The following is a 20,800-nucleotide window of genomic DNA, read 5'->3' on the forward strand; positions in this document are numbered from 1 at the left end:
ATCTCTCATAGTGATTTTACACTTGACATAAACATTTACAAGTCAGCTAATGTTTTTATTTAATGTTAATGGTTTTGTTGGGTACATTTGTATTCAAAGATTTAAAGTTTTTCTGTCAGTATTTGGACAATCAGTTAAGGTCTCCTGTTCCACTATTTCATCTGAATCGAAATGTATATTTTTGTATACTGAATGCATTTTGTCTGTATTTAATTGATAATAAAGTGGTTTGAAATATAAAAATATAAAAAACCCATTTGGCTCTGTCCTAAATTTACACCAGTAAATGTTTCTTGAAGAGGTTTATTTGATCTGAGAACATCAGCAGCCTGACTCGGGCGGGTGGAGTTAGTGCTTTATTTATCACTGAAAAGCCTTTTTTTAATATATTTTTCATGACACTGACACAATCATCACTGAACATATTTACACTTCAAAATGATCAATCTTGTTGTGTTTTCCTGCATTGGTAAAGTGCAGCGAGTCCTTCACCTGGTTACAGCGAGAAAACCTCCTCCCACAATACAGAAAAATAAAATCACCGTCAGTAACTGTTGATTTAGGCTTTTAGAAACATCTTCCCCCCCACAGCCGTGACCTCTGACCTTTAACATCCCTACAGGTAATGATGTTAAACTGAAGCTTATTCAGATCTACAGATAATCACTGTGAATCACTCTGGATAAAAAGGCAGATTAATTGATTAAACTGGTGAAAAACAAAAAAGGCCTCAAACAGTGACCCAGATTAACATTTATGAATGCGCAGAGAAATATTTTGGTGCCAGGACAAACGCACTGACCCAGCTCATTATTTGGCAGAGAGGATGTCAAACTGTTTTTCTGAGACATGGTCCTTAACAATGTTGAATTTCTGTAAAGTTTACTGGATGAATAACCTTCACCAGATCAGACAAACAGAGAAGACAATTTTCAAAACAGACAACTGTCTTGTAGCAGATACAGCAAAAGTAAGGACATTTGATCAGATTCGTGCTCATGTTGACAGATCTCGAGGTTTCAAATGTAAAATCAGTGTTTAACAATCTGAACGAACCTAAAAAGGAAGGCGAAGCATCTCTGGGTCTTTTTTGAGGCCTTAAATCTGAACTGTAATATGATTCTTATTAATGAGCACTACTTTCATGCAACTATTCCATTTTGCAAAAGGCAGAAGCTATGGACTTCTCATTTTGGAATAAAAATCTTCAAATGAAAAGGGTACAATATTAACTTTTCTGTAGTTTCAGACTTTCAGGATCTCCTGTGGCAGCCATGTTGGCTCCTGTCCTGAGAACATGCTAAAGAACACTGCATACAAGCGGCATAAGAAGAGATGGGATGCTGGACAAAGCGTGATTCATGATATGTTTTTTTCAGCAAATGACCTCAACAAACACAGCAACATAAAAGGTTAATTTTGTCAACTGGAGGTTGTTGAAGGTTATAGATCTTTTCTTACAGCTCAGAAAGAGGTCGGGCCAGAATATTTTCACAGTGGCCAAACTAGAGATGACCTTTGACCCCCAGAGTTCCCTGTGCATCAGGTCATTTATTCACAGGACAAAAAGAAAATGCTGTGCTTAAATTTCAGTGGTTTAGCTTTAACTTAAAAGATTACAGATCATTTTATTTTCAATACTAGTGTTGCAGAAAATTGCAGTACGTACTGCAACAGTATCTGTGTTTTCAAGGCACAACACACTCAGTGAGCACTCATTTAAAGATTTACCAGTCAAAACTTGTAATATCTGGGTAAAATTGGACTGAAAAGTTGAGCAACTTTTCTTAGACAATTACAATGGCTGAACCTCTCACTCAGCGGCATTTTATTGATTACACTTCGCCGTGAAGCAGATCGTGATTACATGTTGAAACTACAGTTATTTTTGATGTAGTCTGGAGAATGTCGTGCTAACCAGGAAAACAACAGCACCTGTTGTTTGTTTGTGAGCCCAAAATGACTGATGATTACTGATCTTCAGCGTGCCTGTCGCACCACATCAAGCTTTGTCGGGAAAATGTTACAGTCAGTGTTGATATCTTTTTAAACCATGACCTTCCCCAACCGTGACCAGGTTTTTAATGCTAATATGAGGCATTTCCTTGAAAACAATGACAACCAAAATATTTTGTCATGTAGTTTGAAGGACGCACTGGCGGCTTTCTACCAAACTCAGCCGAATTTTAACCTCAGAGGTCGAGAAAGCCTTTTGACCTGCAAATGATCAAATCCTTGCCGACTGGATGATGTTGCAGAATTCTGAATAGGTTTTATTCATGCAGCCGCTGTTTTCAGTTCATCTTAGTAAGCTATAAAAATCAGCTCGCACGGACAGTAAAAGTAGATCACAACATACACCGTGATGTTGGATGAAACCTACACATTAATTGCCAACTATTTTGTTTATTGATCAATTGTTCTGAGTCTTTTTTTTTTTTTTCCAAAAGGCAACATTTTACCAGCTTAAATGCAAATTTTTTCTGACTTTTTTTTCTCCTCTGTGGCAGTAAACCGATAATTTTTGGGTTGTGGACAAAATGAGACATTTGAGAACGCCATCTTGATCAACATTGTCTCCATTTTCTGGACCAAACATCTAATTAACTAATTGAGAAAATCATCTATGGATTATTCGCTTATCATCACAATCGCATCACAAATGGTTTTTGATTAATCTGCCAATTTAAAAAATGAAATAAAAATTTTGATTAATCAATTCGTCAATACCAAATCCAAAAATAGTCACAACTACTGACTTCAAATTCTCACATTTATGTTTGACATTATTGCCTGAAAAAAGTCTAAAATGATGTATAGTCAAGTCAATTGTCAAGTATACTGTTTTTTGTTGATCGTCTTATCGGACTAACTGACCGATCATTGGAGCTTTACTGTAATGATGATGCAGCAAGGTTAAAGATTTTGCAGGTTGATTTTCATCCTGGAGTCAAATGACTGAAAACCAGCGGCTGCCTGGAAGGAAGGAACATGTTTTAAATAAAATGTAAAACTCTGCAGGATGCTTTGAAAAACTGATCAGCTGATGAACACATCACAACAGGTAGGACTTTTCAAAATAAGACTCCATGCTCTTTCTGTCTCTCTCTCTCTCTCCATTAATAGCATTGTATCTCATACTTTTTACCAACAGCACTCTGCTGGACCTCCTCCTCATCAAACCTTCACCTCCTGCTGAGGAGCCCTTGAGCGAGAGCTGATGCCGTCCCAATCTGACTTCCTGTGTTTTTCTCCCACGTTTCCTGATCCTGGCTCATAATTCCACTCATCTCATTGCTGCCATCTCTTTTTATAAAATAAACATTAAAAAAAACAAAAACTTACAGGTTAATCTATATTTGTGGAGCCGGTATAAAAAGCAGCATTTTAACACACAGGATAAAACACGTGATGAGACGTTTCCACGCCTTCTCCCCTCCTCCTCTTACAGTGAGGGTGCGTTTAGTTCATCCTCCATTTTTCAGAGTGACGCGCTCCACCACAAGCTTCAAACAGAGTTCAGCAGGGAGGGAGCACATGTTTTTCAGTCCCTGACGGCCCGGGCGAGCGGGCGGGTGGTGTTCCCCTCCTCTGATTCCTGAGCTGTTGCTTTGACAGTACCAGCTGGGTCTTGCCTGGGTGGTAACACATGCATCCTCTGTTAGCTTCGCTAGGCTTCAGACTCGCCCCTCTTCTTCCCCTCCTCTCCGGCGTCGCTGTCCTCCGATTGGCTGTTGCTAAGCACAAGGAACTGTCCGTCAGAGCCAGGCGGGTTAGCGGGGCGACTCGAGGCAGCGATCAAGCGGCTCTGCTCCTCAAGATCCTGCAGGCAAAATGACATAAAAAACAAGTTAAATATCAAATCAGTGGGTTCTAAATTATGTTTCAGTCTGCATGTTTCTAAAGAACTTTATTTCTTTCTAAGACACAGTTGTAATGATCCACCAGGGAGCTTTTGACCTGCTTCCATTAATGGGCCTGTGAAAATCTCTCATAAGATTTAAGCATGTGCATTGTTTCAAAAATAAACAAGGCCATTTTTAAAAAATTAAGAAACATTTGATTTTTGTTTGATAAATCAACACAATAATCATTTTGGATAAAGTTGCAAACTGTTAAGAACAATCTCATATAAACAGCAAATAACTTTGTTGACTAGCGATTACAATTTTAAGCCATTTTTCAAGCTGCGAAGGGTTAGGGAATGGGATTCTGAACAATGCAAGTCATTTGAAGACACTGCTGTTTTCTTTTTTTTTTTGTTTTTTATAATCAAAATTCGGATCCAAATGTAGAATTTACATTTTACTGACCAAACAATGAACCCATTAATCTGCTTCTACGACAGACCCTATAACTGAGAATACAGCATAAGCAGACAGAAACAGGGGCTAATAGTCACTTCATGTATTTGGTATTTTAAAGGGACTCATTGTTGGCGTTGCTATCACAAAGACAACCAGATCGCGTTCCATTTCTGCAAAGCCTAGCAACTACCAACAACACATGACACACTGCATTTGTTTCTCTTTTCATGGTGGTGAGAGTTGCAGGGGTGGAGGGGGGAGTGGAAGAAAACACTCAGAGTATAAATCACAAATGTATTCAAATACAAGTAGATTAACGTAAATCAGTTATCTGAAATCAATTTTGTACCTGTGCAGGCAAGTCTTCTCTAGTTTAAGAGTACGTGTAAGTGTGGGGTCAAAGGTTAAAGGTCACCTTCTCTATCTGCCTCTGTTTGCTGAGTTCTTCCTGCTGCTTCTCTTTGGCCTTGTCCTGCTCCTTCTTCTTCTCGTCAGCCTTACGGTCCTACACAATAAAAAAACAAATAATCAACCTCCTCACACACTTTAAGGCACCATCATCGGTCGGTGTTAGCATTAGCTTCAGTACGATGAAATTTCAAATCAGCCTCACCATCTCAGAGTGGAAAGCTATCTGCTGGGCCAGACCGATGCTGTCACAGATCTGAAACACATGAAGAAGACAAAACGTGTCACGCAGACTGAACACATAGTGAGGCAGCGAGACGAACAGATGAAAACCAGGCGAACCTTCTCTCCGTCGTTGTTGGACTCAAAGATGTAGCAGACGAGTCGGCTGTCACCGCGCCCGCCTGCTGGCTGCAGAACGAAACCAAACAGCCTCTTGTTGTCCTGATGAGACGAACACTGAAGCACAGTGGAGAGGGGGAACTGCAGAAGGAGAGAGGAGGAGGACAGGGGGAAGGAGGAGACGATAAATCACTAGAAAACTGTCAGAGACTAAAACCAGAGCAGAGAAGCAGAGATCATCTTACCCTGAGTCGGGTGACTTGTGTCTGAGGATCAATGAGCCTGAAAAGAAAAAAATACAAACATCGATATCAAAGAGTTGCAAAAAATTACAAATCAAGAAATTCATTCTCATTCTTACCGTTTCAATTTCTATGTTTTAATCTTTGGCAATGATATGTTGTATCTGACCCACTAAACAACGACGGTCCTGCTCTTTTGTGTGTTACCAAGTATTCATCTCACAATGATAACCTAACACAAAACACACAAACACACACACACACACTCTGTGGTTCATACTTGAGGCAGTCACAGGTGACCAGCAGGTGTGATTCGGTCATCCTGAAGATGTTGTGGATGGCTCTGGCTGCCAGGATCTGCCTCATGGTCTCAGAGATGACATCTGCTGACTCAGCAGTTTTCACCTCCATGGAGCCGAGGAAGCGAACGATGAAGAGCTGGTGGAGGATCGAGTCTGGACACACAGCCCAGGATTCATGTTAGCCATCATCCCTAGCTTAAATACACCTCGCACACTTGACTAGATGACAGTGAACACGTCACGGTACGTACAACTGAAGCCTGTGAGGGCTCAGTCCGCATGTCTGGAGGGTGGAGATTTGGATGCAGACTTACTCGGACAGTTTCATAAACTTAAAGTTGATAAACATGGAACTGGAAACATCACTTCAACAGAAACCACGAATTATGTATTTTACTGTACCTTCGGTGTCTTCTGATGTGCCGCCTCCTGACTCTCCAAAGGGATTACTTCTTCTGTGGACACATCAACACTGAACACTGAAAACCAGCTGCTACATTAATAGGACACAAGCTTTCACAATCACATACAAACTTAACCGGACTAGAAATCATAATTAGTTTCAGTCAACTGTCAGAGGGAATTTTCCTAGTTAAAATTAAAACTGTCTTCTGTGTGTTCTGTGTATTAATCAGAGTAACAGGGACTCAGAGGAAACTGACATCTGTCGTCACACACACACACACACACACACACACACACACACACACACACACACACACACACACACACACACACACACACACACACACACACACACACACACACACACACACACACACACACACACCCCTACCTGCCGGACTGTGCTGCCGTCTTGCTCTGTGCTGAGTTCTCCTCGCTGATGGGGGAAATTATGTCAAACTGAATGGGTGTTTCCGGGGCAACCAGAGCATCCAATGACAGCACAGAAAGAGCAGGCGAAGGCTCTGAGCCCACAGAGCTAATACTGCTCGCTCGGCCCGCACGCCCTTTACTGGAAGAAAGAAAGAAAGAAAGAAAGAAAGAAAGAAAGAAAGAAAGAAAGAAAGAAAGAAAGAAAGAGAGAGAGCGAGAGAGAGACAGAGAGACAGAGAGGAAATTATGGATCAATCAGCTGATTGAGATGATGGTTTTACGACTTACTGGTCAAGTTTTACCACAGACATCTGATACAAACCTGCTGGGTCTCATGCTCTCATGTCTCTGCTGGAAGGATGGCGACGGTGTCACAGCTTCAAGAGCTGATTGATTCACTCTGGCTGCCAGCTCCTGACAATAGGATGACAAAACAGTCAGTCAATAGGAAAAGATTTTAGGGACCAGAGAAATAAAGGCTAATGAGAGAAGGAGGACACGGACCTCTGCGTTTTCGCTCAGGTAGATCCTTTTGGAGATGTTGTTGATGGTGGAGATCCACTGATGGAGGAAGCAGCAGATAGACGGTGTGAGGAGACAACAGAACAGCCAACAGTAAATACAGAAATGGAAGCATGGCAGAAAAGACATTTTACCTCCTCGCAGTCCTTCCTGCTTTCTGACTGAAGCGTCACCACTCTGACAGAACATGACGCAAAGAAAAAAGAAAAAAGTTGAATCAGTTTACTACCGAAAATGGAGACAAGCGATAGAATGTATTCATGAAAGACAAGTATCAATTTTCTTTTTGCATTCTCACTTCTTGCCATCGAAGGAAGTGACCTGGAAGCAGAAGCGGCGGTCGTCACTGTCGACCGCCATGACGGAACAGTTGTCGAGGTCTGTGACCAGCCCGCCCGCCACCTCGCCTCGGCCCTGCTGCATCAGATTACCGCCCTGTGTGAAGAAGTACTGACGCTCCCAGGACGTCGACACCAGCCCCGTCTTACTGAGAGACACACAGAAGAGCTACTTTGACGCCTCGGATGACAACAAACTAAGAGTGAAGATCATAATTCCCAATTTATTCTTAATCTTAACACCAGATACCAACATTAGCACAACAACAGCCCAAGTTTGACCATGAATATTTGAATCTTGCCAATTTTGACAGCGGGAGACATCAAAATAAGACGATGGGATAATAATTTTAACATTTGAGGTTTACATAATTGATTTTATGGATCAAACATGAAACATTTCAAATGAATGTATATTACCTACCTTGAAAACAGTTAAAATGAAGGAAATGTTTAAGACTAACTTAATACTAAGCCTGCAAGTTTCAAGTTTATATGTGAAGGATTGGTAATTTCACCTTGTAAGTTCAGACTGATTTTAATAAACATAACACTGATGGCGTAATCAGACAGACGTGAGATTTAACGTGAACATTAAATAAAAAAGGTATCAAAATATATGTTTGTCCTACTTGCGGATGTACAGGTAGCCCTGTTTCCTGGTCAGGTTGCGGCAGACAGGTGAGTGGGCGGGGTCAGGGTCACACGGTGCGTACAGTGGGTCACATGATCTCTCCATGTCCTGGATGGTCTGCTGCATCTGCCCAACCTCCTCCTCCATCTCCCGACGCACACTGCGAACAAACACAAACACACACGCGCACTGAATTCACACGTTCCCTTCACATTTGGCACTCACTGGTGACATTTCATGTTGCCGCCGTCATGTTTCCATCCATGAAACAGAGGAAGTAAATAAATAACACCAAGTAAATAACACCAGGTTTTTAGGATCTTGAGTGTAGACCAAACAAAACGACTAACAACTTTTCAGGGGTCTTACTTCTGGACACTGGTTCCTATGGTTCCCAGGAAGTCCTCCCACTGCTGGGTGAGATTTTCTGAACCCAGCTTAAAGAAACTGATCTGCACAGAACATAAATATATTGTTGTGTTAACAGACTGACTTTGGTATCAAAAGTTTAGACTTTCATTCTGCTTTTCCTTAGCCAATCACACTTTTGCACAGGGGCAGCTGCCTTTGGTGTGGATCGTGCCTGTGTGTGTGTGTGTGTGTTTGTGTGTGTTGTGTGTGTGTGTACCTGGGCCTGCATGTAGCCAAGCAGCGGCTCCAGCAGAGCCGTCTTCTTCTTGTACTGTAGTGTGTTGAGTGAGCAGAAGTAGTGCATCATAGTCTGGTGCTGCTTCTTACGAGAGGTGTAGACGTCCTCCACAGCCTCCGCCCGCAACTACAACACACAGGACTAATTTTAGCATCAAGAGACAATCGGACATGTATAATGTAATGTATACTTTGGATCAAGATTGTAAGATAAGCCAATACCGGCCAATACTTTCAGGTAGCTGCTACATAACGTCGGCTGACACTATACCTTTCAGGTAGCTGCTACTTTATCTCAATTTCTATGAAAATCAACCTGCAAACAATTGAACAGTTCCACAGATGATGCACAGGAGGGTTTTAAGGACACTTCGCCCCCTCGCAGCTGCGTCCTCACATAACTATCACTTACTGGAACGCTAACAAAATATACTACTGACTTATGCTTTGCTCCGCGGCAGGTACCAGGTTGAAGTTAATGGGTTAAAACCTGCAAGTGGTGGTGACAGCGACAGCTCAGTCTATAATCTCATAATAATTTCTGCACATGTTTTATAATGTCATTTTGGTAAAGACAAATAGATTTTACATTCATTAATCATTCAATTTAAAGTAATTTTCGGCATGTCCTAAAGAGTCTTTTTGCCCGAGTGCAGCATGTCAGATGAAAAGTGTGTCTACAGCCAATTTCCTTGGATAAACTAATCACAAGGCGAGGCAGATATATTTATGGAGCACATGTCACACAAAGAGCTTTACAGATTATACAAACAAAAACTCAAGATAGAACTCAAACAAACTCAAATCAATTTCAGAGCGTAATCTGGATTATCCCTGTAACCAAACTACACCGATATATTGAGGATACAGCCCAGAAAATTATTCAAAAATTAAGAACCTGTCAGAAAAGATTACAGAGCAGATCATTAGTACTGAGAGATAAAACCTAATATGAGCAGCGTTTATGTCACTAAAGTGATTACCTTGTCGTTGTCTCTCCTCTTGGACAGGCGGCTGTATCTGTTAATGGCCGTGTCATGATCTGCATACAGAAACAGATACATAAGACTTTTGGTGATAAAACATTTTCCTTCTGTTTTCTTTTCCATGTATGTGTTTCAAATAAAACAGAAACAATAATACCGAACCAGCAAGCATTTCAAAAAACAAGCAAAGGGTCATCCTCAACAGATGTGAGTCTTGTGGGAGAAAGTCAAATGTGCTCTCTGGAGCCAAGAGTCATTGTAACACATAGATCTTGATTGACACATTTGACATTTTGTTCTTTTAGACTGTTGCGTTACATTCTGGCTCGTCAAGTCTCTGTCAGAGTTAGCAGCTGCAAATTCTCATCTTATCTTTGCTAACATTAGCATACACACCGCACAAAAAGCAAAAAGGTTCAAGGTTTAATTGTTTTGAAGTGAATTAGAATGGCAAACATTTCTATGTACAGATTTCTTTAATATAAAGATTTGAGGTTTTTCTTCTCCGATTATTGTAAACTAAATCCTTTGGGGTTTTTAACTGTGGTGACACAAAAGGAGAAACGTCAACAAATGTGATTTAATCATAAAATTTACATCAACTCTCCGGCGGACATGAATATGTGCACCGCAGTGTAAAGTTCCATTGCAGAACTGAAGATATGAGTGTTTACAGCTGAGATGGCTATTCAGAATAGCAATAATTGAAAACGAAAATGAAGATAGAAATAAACAGATACAGAATATAAATTGCAGTTCTTGTAGTAACACTAACTTACCATCACTGGATATTTGGAAGACTTCTTTCAGAGTGAGGATCTCTGGAGGGAGACAAAAACAACTGCAAGTTATCATCGCTGTCTCTGTTTATGTACTTGTTTACGAGTGAACTTTTCCCCCATTGTATAGGAAGAGTCACTTTTGGGAACAATGGCCCCCACAGAGCCCTGACTTTACCCTCATCTTTGGAATGAACTGGAACACTGACTATGTTTAGTGTGTGTGTTAGTGTGCTGTGTCAACAACAGACAACAGATCCCGCTAACAGATTTGCGACAGGTTATTAGTGTACTGCATGTTAGTGTGTGTGTGTGTTTCCTACCCTTCAGGTCTCTTTCTTTAAACTGAGTGATGGGAAACATCATGGCATCTGCGAGCTGAGTGGACAAGACAGCATGACAGGAGCTCAACTAGAGACACAGAGAGAGATAGAGAAAGAGAGAGAGACAGAGAGACAGAGAGACAGAGAGACAGAGGAAATTATGGATCAATCAGCTGATTGACCACAGTGCAACCAAAAAAGATGATTACATGAAACTGTGTCTTACTCTCCCACACACAGATATTTATAGGAAATCAATTCTGATGTCATCATGTCAGGTTGACTCTAACTCAACCGACAGCAGAGGACAGAACTTGGTTGTGTTAGCATCCTCTCTCACCTCATCTATGACTTTTGCAAACTGCTGCAGCGTGGAGCTCATCACCTCATCATCGCCCCCTAGAGGAAAACGCTGCAGACAACAGTAACAGCGGAGGAAAGATTAGGCAGGTTTCTGCAACGACGTGCTGTTGTTGCTGTGGTAGCAAATGTAAGTGTTTTAATGTCCATGGCTTCTGTTTAAAGTGGCTAGATGGGTAAAGTGATATGGCTACACGGCGGGTAAGCTAGTGGCTAATAGTGTAATGTCCATGGCTGATGCAATAAGACTACTGGTACAATGTTGATAGCTGATGCAGTAAGGCTGATGGCTCATGCTGCAAGGCTAGAGGCTAATTTTATAAGGTTTGTGTTTAGCGTTTAGATTATATGTAAAAAGACTGATGGATAGTGTTACGAGAAAAACAGCTAATGTTATGAAACTGTGATTAATGTTATACGGTCAGTTGCAGGTGTTACTGGGTTGATGGCTAATGTCATAAAGGTGTGGCTAAGCTCGCAGGACGGCTGGCTGGTTTCAAGACCTACCTGTTTGTCGTACTCCTTCAGCAGTCTGGACGTCAGGTGTGTCGCAGCACTCAGCTCATTCTTAAAGAGAACACAGCAGACAGCACTGAGCAGCTGGAGGCACATTTTCCAGTCAGCTGCCACGTATTACTGTTTGTAATGCCCATACCTGCAAAGCCAGCGGGGCTACACCTGTGAACCTATGTGTGTGGGTGTGTACCTGTGCGTCGTAAATCCTCTGCATGGCCTGATAGAGCTGTGTGCAGTAGTTGGAGATGGCTGCAGTGTCCTCCTCAAACACTCCCAGCAGAGAGCGCGTCTGCAAACAAAAAACACACAATGAAACAGGTGAAAATGTAGTCGGTGTTGATCATTTCACCAAAATCAAAAAACCTCAGCAAGTTATGGCCACAAATGAACCCTAGCTTAACTGCCAAAACCAAACCCTCTGTGTAAACTGCTCTTTTTCCCTTCAGCTAGCCAGCAAGCCTGCCTCTCTGTCACTGTGAAAGATAAGAAAGATCTTGAACACTGGTATTGCTGAGGCTGGGTGGATGCTCTAATCCCACTCCTAGCTCACATAAGGACAGATGGCACAAGCATTTGTAATAACTACTGAGTCATCATCAAGAGATCAGTGTCAGTATAGCACATTCTTGTTGTGCGATTACAATGAACATATTTCACTGCCACAATGACCAAAGTTCCCTACATGTCACACTGCTCAGTGTCAAACAACTCCACTCATGGTTTTGATGATGTTACCTGTAGAGTCTGAGCTGATCTTTGATGCCAATACCAATGAGAGACACCAGTGCACTTAAATAGTTCAACTGACTGGAAACAGAATAATAATTTACCCCAAGCATCTTTCTCTGCATAATGTTTTGTAAAAAAAAAAAAGTGTTCTTATCATATCATATATGGGACAACATATGTCAATATCCTTAAATCTACAACAGACCAATATTGGCTCAAGTTAACTGGAATTACACGGCTCACTAAGTCATCCTCCTGGATCCACACCAAGTCTTTCTGTAGAGGGTAGAGGGATCTCTCCTCTGTGACTCATCCTGAGGTTGCTTCCATTTATTTCCCTGCTAAAAGATTTTTTTTTTTCCCTCACTCAAATCGACGGTCTAAGGACAGACGGTGTCAAACACTGTACAGACTATGAAGCCCACTGAAGCAATGGGATTTGGGATTTTGGGCTGTGAAATCATGTTGACTTCATTTGGCCAAATCCCAATCAGTGACGTCACAGCAGGTGTTTTGCCCTGGATGTGCTGCAGGGGACAGCACCACTGAATGGGGGGTACTAAGCTCATCTGCAGCTGCAGCTTTCTGCCCCGTGTAACTTTCAAGTCTCACATTAAGCAGCGGGATGACACTGCTGCTTGGCCAAAGGATTAACAAAAGGAGGAGAAACTATGTGGGAAGCTAGCCAAGTGGCTAAGGAAGTACCCGGCTAACTATTCATTCACAGACTTCATTTCTGGGCGAAACATCACTGAACGGCATGCCTCCGCTTGACATTTTGATCTCACGTTATTGACGGAAACTCCCACCAGCTGATCGGAGTAGCCGTCACATTTCGATGCCGATGCACAGCTGCTCCCCCCCTGTCCACTGTCCGCTTGACAGCCACGGTTAGCTGGGCCGTTAGCGGTTAGCAAGCTGCGTGAACTTGGCATCTATTCGCTGGTTGTTGGCAAACAGGGTGTCTACAAAGACAGTTAGCCTAGCCGTATAAGCTAAGTGGCTAACGTTAGCCTGCCAGCTGAAGCCCCCGGGAAACAGAGCCGTTACCTGCGGGCTGTCCTCCAGCGTCTCCTCTATCGGCAGCTTCTCTATCCCGGGCATGGCTGCGGGTGGCGCGTCGGTAATCTGTGCCAATCGACGGACAAAATGCACAACTAATCGGTCCGACAACTCCCACTCAAGATTTCGTGGTTATATGAATTCACAACACCCCAAATCAGCTCCTCCCGGTTCCGAAGCTCCCGCCTTCCAAATGGATTATGATTGGCTAGAAAAAACTTCCATTATTTTGATTGGTGTCTCGTTTAAAGGGGAAAACGCACCATTTTGGCTCTGACCGGGATCGCCCTTCCACTGTACTCGTGTACAGCTCAGAGCCGTAATGGCGGCCGTGCCGCTTAGTTTTCAGGTGCGAAAACCGTTATTTGTGGATTATATTGGAGGATCTGGCTATTTCACGCCGCTTCCGGTTTGCCCCATGGGACTTTATTTCTGAAAAAACTTTGCATGTTGATGAATGGAGAGAGAAAATCCCTTTTTGATCCCACTTGAACTGGGCCGTGAACTACACATGTAATGTCTGTTAAAAGATACTTTTTCAAGATACTGAAGTGGCAGTTTGTCTCAATGTAAGTTAAATATCATCTACTTTGTGTTAAACTTCTCAGTAAACTGCAACACATGAAAACACTAACATGGCCGGCAACTTGGCACAGAAAAGATACTAAAAAAGATGAAAATCACAATAAACTTGGTCGTATCGACAAGTTATGCAGTTATGTGAAATGAGTTTGTCAGTTTTATATATATTACAGTGTTTAAGTTAGTTTGGTGACTCTTCAAAGACAAGTCACTTCCATGACTGTTGGCTGTGTCCTCTTTATAATTACGTATTTTCACAGTCTAAGTTTCATGACAAACTGCAACTACATTTCCATGGAAAATTATCTTGTTAATCGACAAACATGGTGCATGATTCATGACACGATGCACACTGAATTGAAAATGATTTGTCTGTCCATTCAATACCGTGCAAAGCTTTTCTGAAATCAACTGACATCGGCTCTCTTTAAAACTTTCACAAGTATAAAAATCAATTTTTCTCGTTAAAGTTTTTTTTTCCTTTCCATTTTTTAATCTCAGGTATTGGGCCAATAACGTTTCAGTAAGTTGTATAGGATAATGCTAATAAAGCATACACCTTAACTGACACTGATTGTGTTTTTTCACTGACCAACATTTATTGTAAGTCATACCAGCATTGCCAACTTTGGGTGCCTGACTGGAGTGTAATTTTGATTTAAGGATAGGCCTGATTATCTGTAAATGCATCTTCTTCTTCTTTTTCACTGATCAATGATCAAACAATAACTGAGTGAGGAGTATTCCATGGCTTCCCAATTGACCAGAGCTTAACCACAAGTTTGCACCTAGTGACATGAGAGGAAACACACTGTGGCTACTGTTTAGCTTCTTAAACCCAGAATTTCGGGCTACGTTGCCTTTTTTCTCGAGGACAAGTTTGGTAGCCTTTGTGTTAGTGAGACAACTGCTACTGTAAGATTGTGCTGTAAGAAGGTAAGCTGGGGAAAGATGAGCTTTACAACTCTATTTGGTTCATGAGGATTGTGTCATTAGCCTTAAAGTCTGGGTTTAAGAAGCAGCAATTACCCCCAGGCTGGTGCCTGTCACGTTATCATTACATCTTGACTATTGTGGGAGGTACAATGCTGTGTAACTTGACTTGACTGTCAGTAGTTCTGCAGTGTGACCACAAGAGGGCAGAGAAGCCCTGATTATTTTGAGTCATCTTCCTGAAATTTGTTCTTGGAACTGTGTTTGATGCTAAGAGCAACTTGTAACCACTGTCCAAATTCTTTTTATGTGAACACACAAACCCGGCCAATAAAGCAGATTCTGTATCTGATTTAGATCATGGTGCAAACCTGTGAGTTTGCTTTTGCGGGATGCTTTGCAGGCAGAAGGAAAACAGACTTTCAACATAACTTATGGTACTTTCAGTCCAAGCATTTAGACTAGGGCTACAATCAAACTATCATAACCCATAACCCTGTTTTAATAAGCAAATAAATTTAAAGTAATTTAGCTACCAGAATTATTAGTATTTAGTCACATAGAAGAGGGCTCATCCTCTCTCTAAACACCTGTTTATGTAATTGGCTGGGTTAAAACCAAACATGTCCCTTTAAGAGGAAGTAAATGAAAGGGGGGGGGGTGAAGTAAGAAGGGCACGAGCCTACTTCCTCGCGGCTCTCAGAATCAAAACACTATTCGTGCGCAATGGGTGAGTCTGCATCCCCGAAAGGACATTTTCTCGTCTAGCACTTGGCGCACATCGTCGGGAGGCTCCGCGGTCAGCGTTATTCCGTCGCACCATGCTACAGCTGAACGACACGGTGGAGCCGGAGAGCCCGGGCGCTGCCATCCTCCACCCCGCGGAGACCGAGGAGGGGGTCGAGGTTGCCTTCACGCCGCCCGAGGCCGGACGAGGAGGCTTCGGGCACGGAGCCGCGGTGGCCTGCTGCCCCCCGCTGCAAACGCTGACGCCCTTTCATGTGCACAACCCCACGATCCAGGCGAAGGTGAAGGACTACTTCGTGTTCAGGGTAAGTTGCTTCCACTGTAGAGGACGGCTCGTGTCAACAGGCACCAAGGCCGGTTTGTTTTTTTTTTTTAATTAGATCCTATGCGCATGTCTCAAAATAACCCCCCGTGGTAAACAAACACAAGTGAAGAAGCAGAGCATATTCAGAGCTGCACCAGCACACCACAGGGAGGAAGGATAGGATGCTGATGATGATGATGCTGATGCGTGATGCTGATCTCAGCCAGGTACCATCGAGCAGGCGGTGAGCGACATCAGGACCGTGGCACTCCCTTCCGAGGATGGAGAGGTGCTCAGTGTGTGGCTGCTGGCCGAGTGAGTATCCCAGCAGCATGTGGCTGTTACATTACACGGGGGGGTGACACCAGCTGGACCATGTATTCATGCTAAATGTTTATTAAATGATAACAAGTTGATGCTTTTTCCTCCTCATCTATATATTTTTCACTTTTAATCAACTATATGACTCAGTAAATGACACGTGTGCTTTTTGACCATCAAATCACAGCTGGTATATTGTGTCTGTTCCTACAGAGTTGATCACTGGAACAATGAGAGGGAGAGACTTGTGCTCATAACTGATCGGTAAGTCAGAAATAATACTCTGTTGACCTACAACACACAATACTGTTAAAAGTTTGGAATCATCCGCTGCCAAAGCTTTGATTCAGTACGACCAGGTGTCTGCGAGGACTTCTCGTTATCTTTAAAGCTTTTTAGGTTGTTAAAGGTGACTATTACAAGGAGATGATATTTTGTAAGACAGGATTCTTTTTGGTTTAGGTAATGTTTTGTACATGGAGAAGAACACGCAGTACAATAGTTCAACCAGACTGACAGCTCAGAGGGCAGAAAGAGACAAAGAAAAATCTGAGCAACAGCTCAGTTGGAATAAAAGAAAGCACTGCTCATTGGTAAAAGAAACTGGAAGCTTCACATTTAAGTCTGCACACATTTAAATAGGAACATGTTCCTGTTTCAGTACCAAGTGCACATTGATGTCTACAACAAGCTGGAGTTAACACGTGTCTGCCTTAGCAACGCTTTTCTTAAGCACTACTAAGAACTGATCACAGAATATCAATATATTTAATATTTAATTTAATAGTAGACTGCAAAGGGCTGAAGGAAGTGCCCACCTGCACCAATGTGGTTCACTGATAAGTCATGTTCACTGATAATCGATATCTAATTGATACTGTTTATATTTACATTAAAATAGCCATTATTGAAAGCAAAGAAGTCATCAGTGTAATAATAGTAATGCTAATAATGATAATTGTAATAAGTATTTTGACAAAGCTAGAAACACTAAACAGTCAGGCCAAACACCAGAAAGCGAAAACAAGAAGGCAAAATTAAAAACAAAAACATCTGCAGAATCCAACACAAAGTGTCAGTAGGAATAAATACAGATAAGAGGAATAGAAGCGATCAATAAAAAGGTAAATTCTCATCATAGCTACACAAATAATCAAATAAATAGACAAAACCAATAGAGGACAGAAAGAAGACAACATCGCATTAGAGGATTAGAAACAGATACATACAATAAGAACAGCAAAAAGAATAAAAGGATAGACAGATTAGTCATGTTTTAGGAAGAAAAGGTCATCTTCACATTAAAGCAGGTCTGTAAAAGTGGGTTTTAAGAAGTGATTTAAAGGAAGTCATAGATTTTGCTGTCCTACTCTCCTCCGGTAGGCGAAGTCCAAATGTTCAGATGGTGTACCTAGTGTGTGACGATTGTCTGCTGACACGTGTGACATGCTCTGCTGTGTGTGCAGGTCGCTGCTGGTCTGCAAGTACGACTTCATCAACCTGTTGTGTCAGCAGGTCGTCAGGATTTCTCTCAACGCTGTGGACACCATCTCAGTGGGAGAGTTTGAGTTCCCGCCCAAGTCCCTAAACAAGTAGGCCGACATCTGGAGTTTTTCGCTCTCAGTATTTGTATGTCAGCTGCGACATGAGCAATCATTAATCATTAATCATTATTTTAGAATTGGGACAAATTTCTGAATCAAAGCGGGCCTTATCTCTGGCTAATCCTCCTGTCCTTCTGCAGGAGAGAGGGCTACGGGATACGTGTCCAGTGGGACAAACGTCCTCGGGCTTCATTCTTGAACCGCTGGAACCCCTGGTCCACAGACATGCCCTACGCCACCTTCACAGAGCACCCCATGGCCCACGCTGATGAGAAGGTGGCCTCCCTCTGCCAGGTAGTATCTCTTTATCTATTGCAGTTATTCAGTTGGTTTAAGTCATACGTTTTAAATAATTCCAGCTTCTTAAATGTGATTATTTTCTATTTTCATCTATGAATGAAGACTGAATACTTTTGGGTTGTGGACAAAACTGATGATAATATTTGAGGACTTTTACCATTTTCTGACATTTATAGACAAACAGCTTAGGAATCAGGTGATTGTCGCAGCCCTATAAGGTATTTTAACATCTTTTATGGTGGCCTTTTGCTTATTTCTCAAGACAAACAGTGGTGAGCACTGGTGCAGCAGGTCATTCATGCACAGTAGGTGGCACAATGGCTCTAGCAGTCACAGTCCAGCTGAAAACAAAAGACCGACTGCTGCGAAACTCACCCCTTGAGAGAAAGACTGTTAACAGTGTAGTCGTGACTTTGTGTGCGAGCCGTTGTTTTCAAAGCTGGTAATTTATTTATTATTGGCAAGGCAATGACAGTATCTGGGGAAACTTTCTGGGGACATGACTGATTTTTCTCGTGCAGAACCATTAGCAATTCACCCTCAAGAGCAGCATTTTTCACTTCCTAATATCGGTATCAGCCTCAGGATCAGTTCTAGCTTCATGTTCTTTTCCCTTTACTTGCCAAGATGGATAACTTCAGGACCCAGCTGGTGCAGGCAGTAAAGAAAGCCCACAAGGAGCACCCAATCCCCGGTCGAGCCAACGGCGTCCTGATCCTGGAGAGACCCCTGCTCATCGAGACCTATCTGGGCATCATGTCCTTCATCAACAACGAGGCCAAGCTCGGCTACTCGATGACCCGTGGCAAGATCGGCTTCTAAGGCCCACAGCTTCTCTCTTGATTACAAAAGAGTTCAACCCATGTGTCTGTGTTAAAACTGCGCTGTCTGAGGGAAGCTGTCGCTCCACTACAGTGCAATGCGCAACCAGTCTGTGTGTGTAAGTTGAGCCCATGAGATGTCCACACCTCCCGAGGTTGGTGTTGCAGACAAGTGGTCAGCCTACTGGAGGTAAATGGCGCGCAGCACTGCATGGACTGTCTACTCATTTGTTTCTCTTCAAAAAAAAAAAAAAAAAAAAAGCTGCTCGCAGATCCACCATACCAACATGGGCCCTCAGGAGTGTACGCCCAGGTGACAAAGAGTCGGAGAGGAAGGACACAGCATTACCATCAATTAATCGCCTCTGTACATACTGTAGATGGAGCTTCTTGTAGTCTGATATTCCCCATGTAACCACTGAAACTGGTGGGATGTCTAGAGTCTGGTAGAGGAGCGCAAACGCCAGGGTCGTCTCTTCAGGGTTAAAGATGTGCTTTGAGCTTTTACTTTTCTGCAGAAAAACAGGCCACACAGAGATGGGTAATGAAACATGCAGTGAATCATCCAAGAATATGTTAAATATTTGCTAAATTTAACAAGGTCTGAAATAAAAGGACTGCATTATGCAGATCACAAGGCCGTACAGTAGCTTCTTGGTATGGAATAGCAGCTGACCGATTGAGTTTAACGGTCACAATGTCACATGATTATTGTAATAAATGTGACTAACCGGGAAGAATGTTCAACAATTTGCGCTGCTTTACTGAAAAGCCCTGGGCTCAGCTGTTGCTTGTGGAAAATAAGAGCTAGAAAACAGACGTCGAAGTTGAAATACGTTACATGTTGTGACCCTCCTCTCTTACTGGCCAATGTCGTGCTCTCCATGCTTACATCAGCCTGATATATGTCATTGCTCAGAGTAGGGAACTGCAATAGCTACGATCTCTAAAACGTTCTTGTACGTTACAGATGTTTTATGCAACATAAACTTGTGAACCATGTCTTTATGTTTGTAAGTCGCCTTAAAAGATCCTGCAGCTTGCATTTATGTTAGGCACCCCTTTGCACTATTAATAATATCTGGGTTACAATATGAAAAACATGCAGACAGCGCTTTGCATTAGTTCATTATTAACATACTGTATATTTCTTGTGACCAGGAATTAGCTGATTATTTTTTAAATCATTGTGCTACCAAAGGTTAACCGGCCATATTTTCACGCTCAACGATGCCGATGAATAATTGTCTTAAAATGCCTTTTTCCTGGTCGTAACTTCTGCCTGTTCCCTGCACGTTGAGTTTGCATGACTGATGTTTTTAAAGGACGATCCTAAATGGATTTGTAAATACTAAATAATAGGTTTTATTTATTTGTTGTTATTTTGCAGATAACTCATGAAGGGTTCTAGATAATGAATATTTCAGTGCACAGTCTGAAGCATTTTATGTAGGGATTTTGTTTGTCACAAATAATGTGAAGGCTTCCTTTTTTGTTCTAGATATCTGTAGCACAGTAGCCACAACAAAGATTAATAAATGCCTACATGTTCTCATCAGGGGCCTCAGCTCTGGTCAGTGTCAAGAAGTGCATTTACACCATGCTTGTTTTGTCAAGGACTGCAACAATGTGAATGAGTTACCGACCGGGTTGGTGCACAATTCAAGCTTTTATAAATGGGACATCATACAGACTGACAGATGATGCCCTGTGGCCATGTAATGCACTCCTTACATATTTAGTACTGCCTGCTAGCAGTTTGGATTCTTACTGGGATTTCAGTTTGTTCATAGCAGGTATCAACTATTACATCCAAACAGTAATGATGCATTTCTTTTCCAGATCAAAGATGT

At 42.1% G+C, this 20,800-nt stretch overlaps 2 protein-coding genes across 2 annotated transcripts; one reads left to right on the forward strand and one right to left on the reverse strand.

The window, feature by feature from the left end:
* Positions 1-343: 343 nt before the first annotated feature.
* appl1 (adaptor protein, phosphotyrosine interaction, PH domain and leucine zipper containing 1) lies at positions 344-13,640 on the reverse strand. The gene is made up of 22 exons (XM_037103057.1): positions 13,324-13,640; positions 11,735-11,833; positions 11,536-11,595; positions 11,009-11,080; positions 10,669-10,756; positions 10,346-10,387; positions 9,564-9,622; positions 8,561-8,707; positions 8,302-8,384; positions 7,931-8,092; positions 7,259-7,447; positions 7,095-7,137; positions 6,943-6,999; positions 6,761-6,852; positions 6,398-6,577; positions 6,004-6,056; positions 5,580-5,754; positions 5,303-5,339; positions 5,058-5,198; positions 4,921-4,971; positions 4,723-4,812; positions 344-3,823 (listed from the first exon to the last, which is right to left on the reverse strand). Exons 1-22 carry the CDS (start codon positions 13,375-13,377, stop codon positions 3,671-3,673), a joined length of 2,127 nt encoding a protein of 708 aa, XP_036958952.1. The 5' UTR covers positions 13,378-13,640; the 3' UTR covers positions 344-3,670.
* A 1,853-nt stretch (positions 13,641-15,493) lies between these two features.
* On the forward strand, positions 15,494-20,505 carry tprg1l (tumor protein p63 regulated 1-like). The gene is made up of 6 exons (XM_037103059.1): positions 15,494-15,902; positions 16,125-16,216; positions 16,436-16,486; positions 17,689-17,814; positions 17,967-18,120; positions 18,754-20,505. The coding sequence occupies exons 1-6, from the start codon at positions 15,672-15,674 to the stop codon at positions 18,946-18,948; spliced, it is 849 nt and encodes a 282-aa protein (XP_036958954.1). The 5' UTR covers positions 15,494-15,671; the 3' UTR covers positions 18,949-20,505.
* Positions 20,506-20,800: the final 295 nt, after the last annotated feature.

Source organism: Acanthopagrus latus, chromosome 7 (genome assembly GCF_904848185.1).
Source record: "Acanthopagrus latus isolate v.2019 chromosome 7, fAcaLat1.1, whole genome shotgun sequence".
NCBI lineage: Eukaryota > Metazoa > Chordata > Actinopteri > Spariformes > Sparidae > Acanthopagrus > Acanthopagrus latus.

What these genes read in the sequence shown, in the direction of transcription:
- appl1 (XM_037103057.1), bottom strand. Translation starts at nt 13,377, where the DNA reads ATGCCCGGGATAGAGAAGCTGCCGATAGAGGAGACGCTGGAGGACAGC. An exon ending in ACTTCCTTCGATGGCAAGAA is followed by an intron (nt 7,138 to 7,258) that starts GTGAGAATGCAA and finishes ATGTTCTGTCAG; the next exon opens with AGTGGTGACGCTTCAGTCAG. An exon ending in ACCTGAGCGAAAACGCAGAG is followed by an intron (nt 6,853 to 6,942) that starts GTCCGTGTCCTC and finishes TCCTATTGTCAG; the next exon opens with GAGCTGGCAGCCAGAGTGAA.
- tprg1l (XM_037103059.1), top strand. Translation starts at nt 15,672, where the DNA reads ATGCTACAGCTGAACGACACGGTGGAGCCGGAGAGCCCGGGCGCTGCC. An exon ending in AGGACTACTTCGTGTTCAGG is followed by an intron (nt 15,903 to 16,124) that starts GTAAGTTGCTTC and finishes TGCTGATCTCAG; the next exon opens with CCAGGTACCATCGAGCAGGC. An exon ending in AGTGTGTGGCTGCTGGCCGA is followed by an intron (nt 16,217 to 16,435) that starts GTGAGTATCCCA and finishes CTGTTCCTACAG; the next exon opens with AGTTGATCACTGGAACAATG.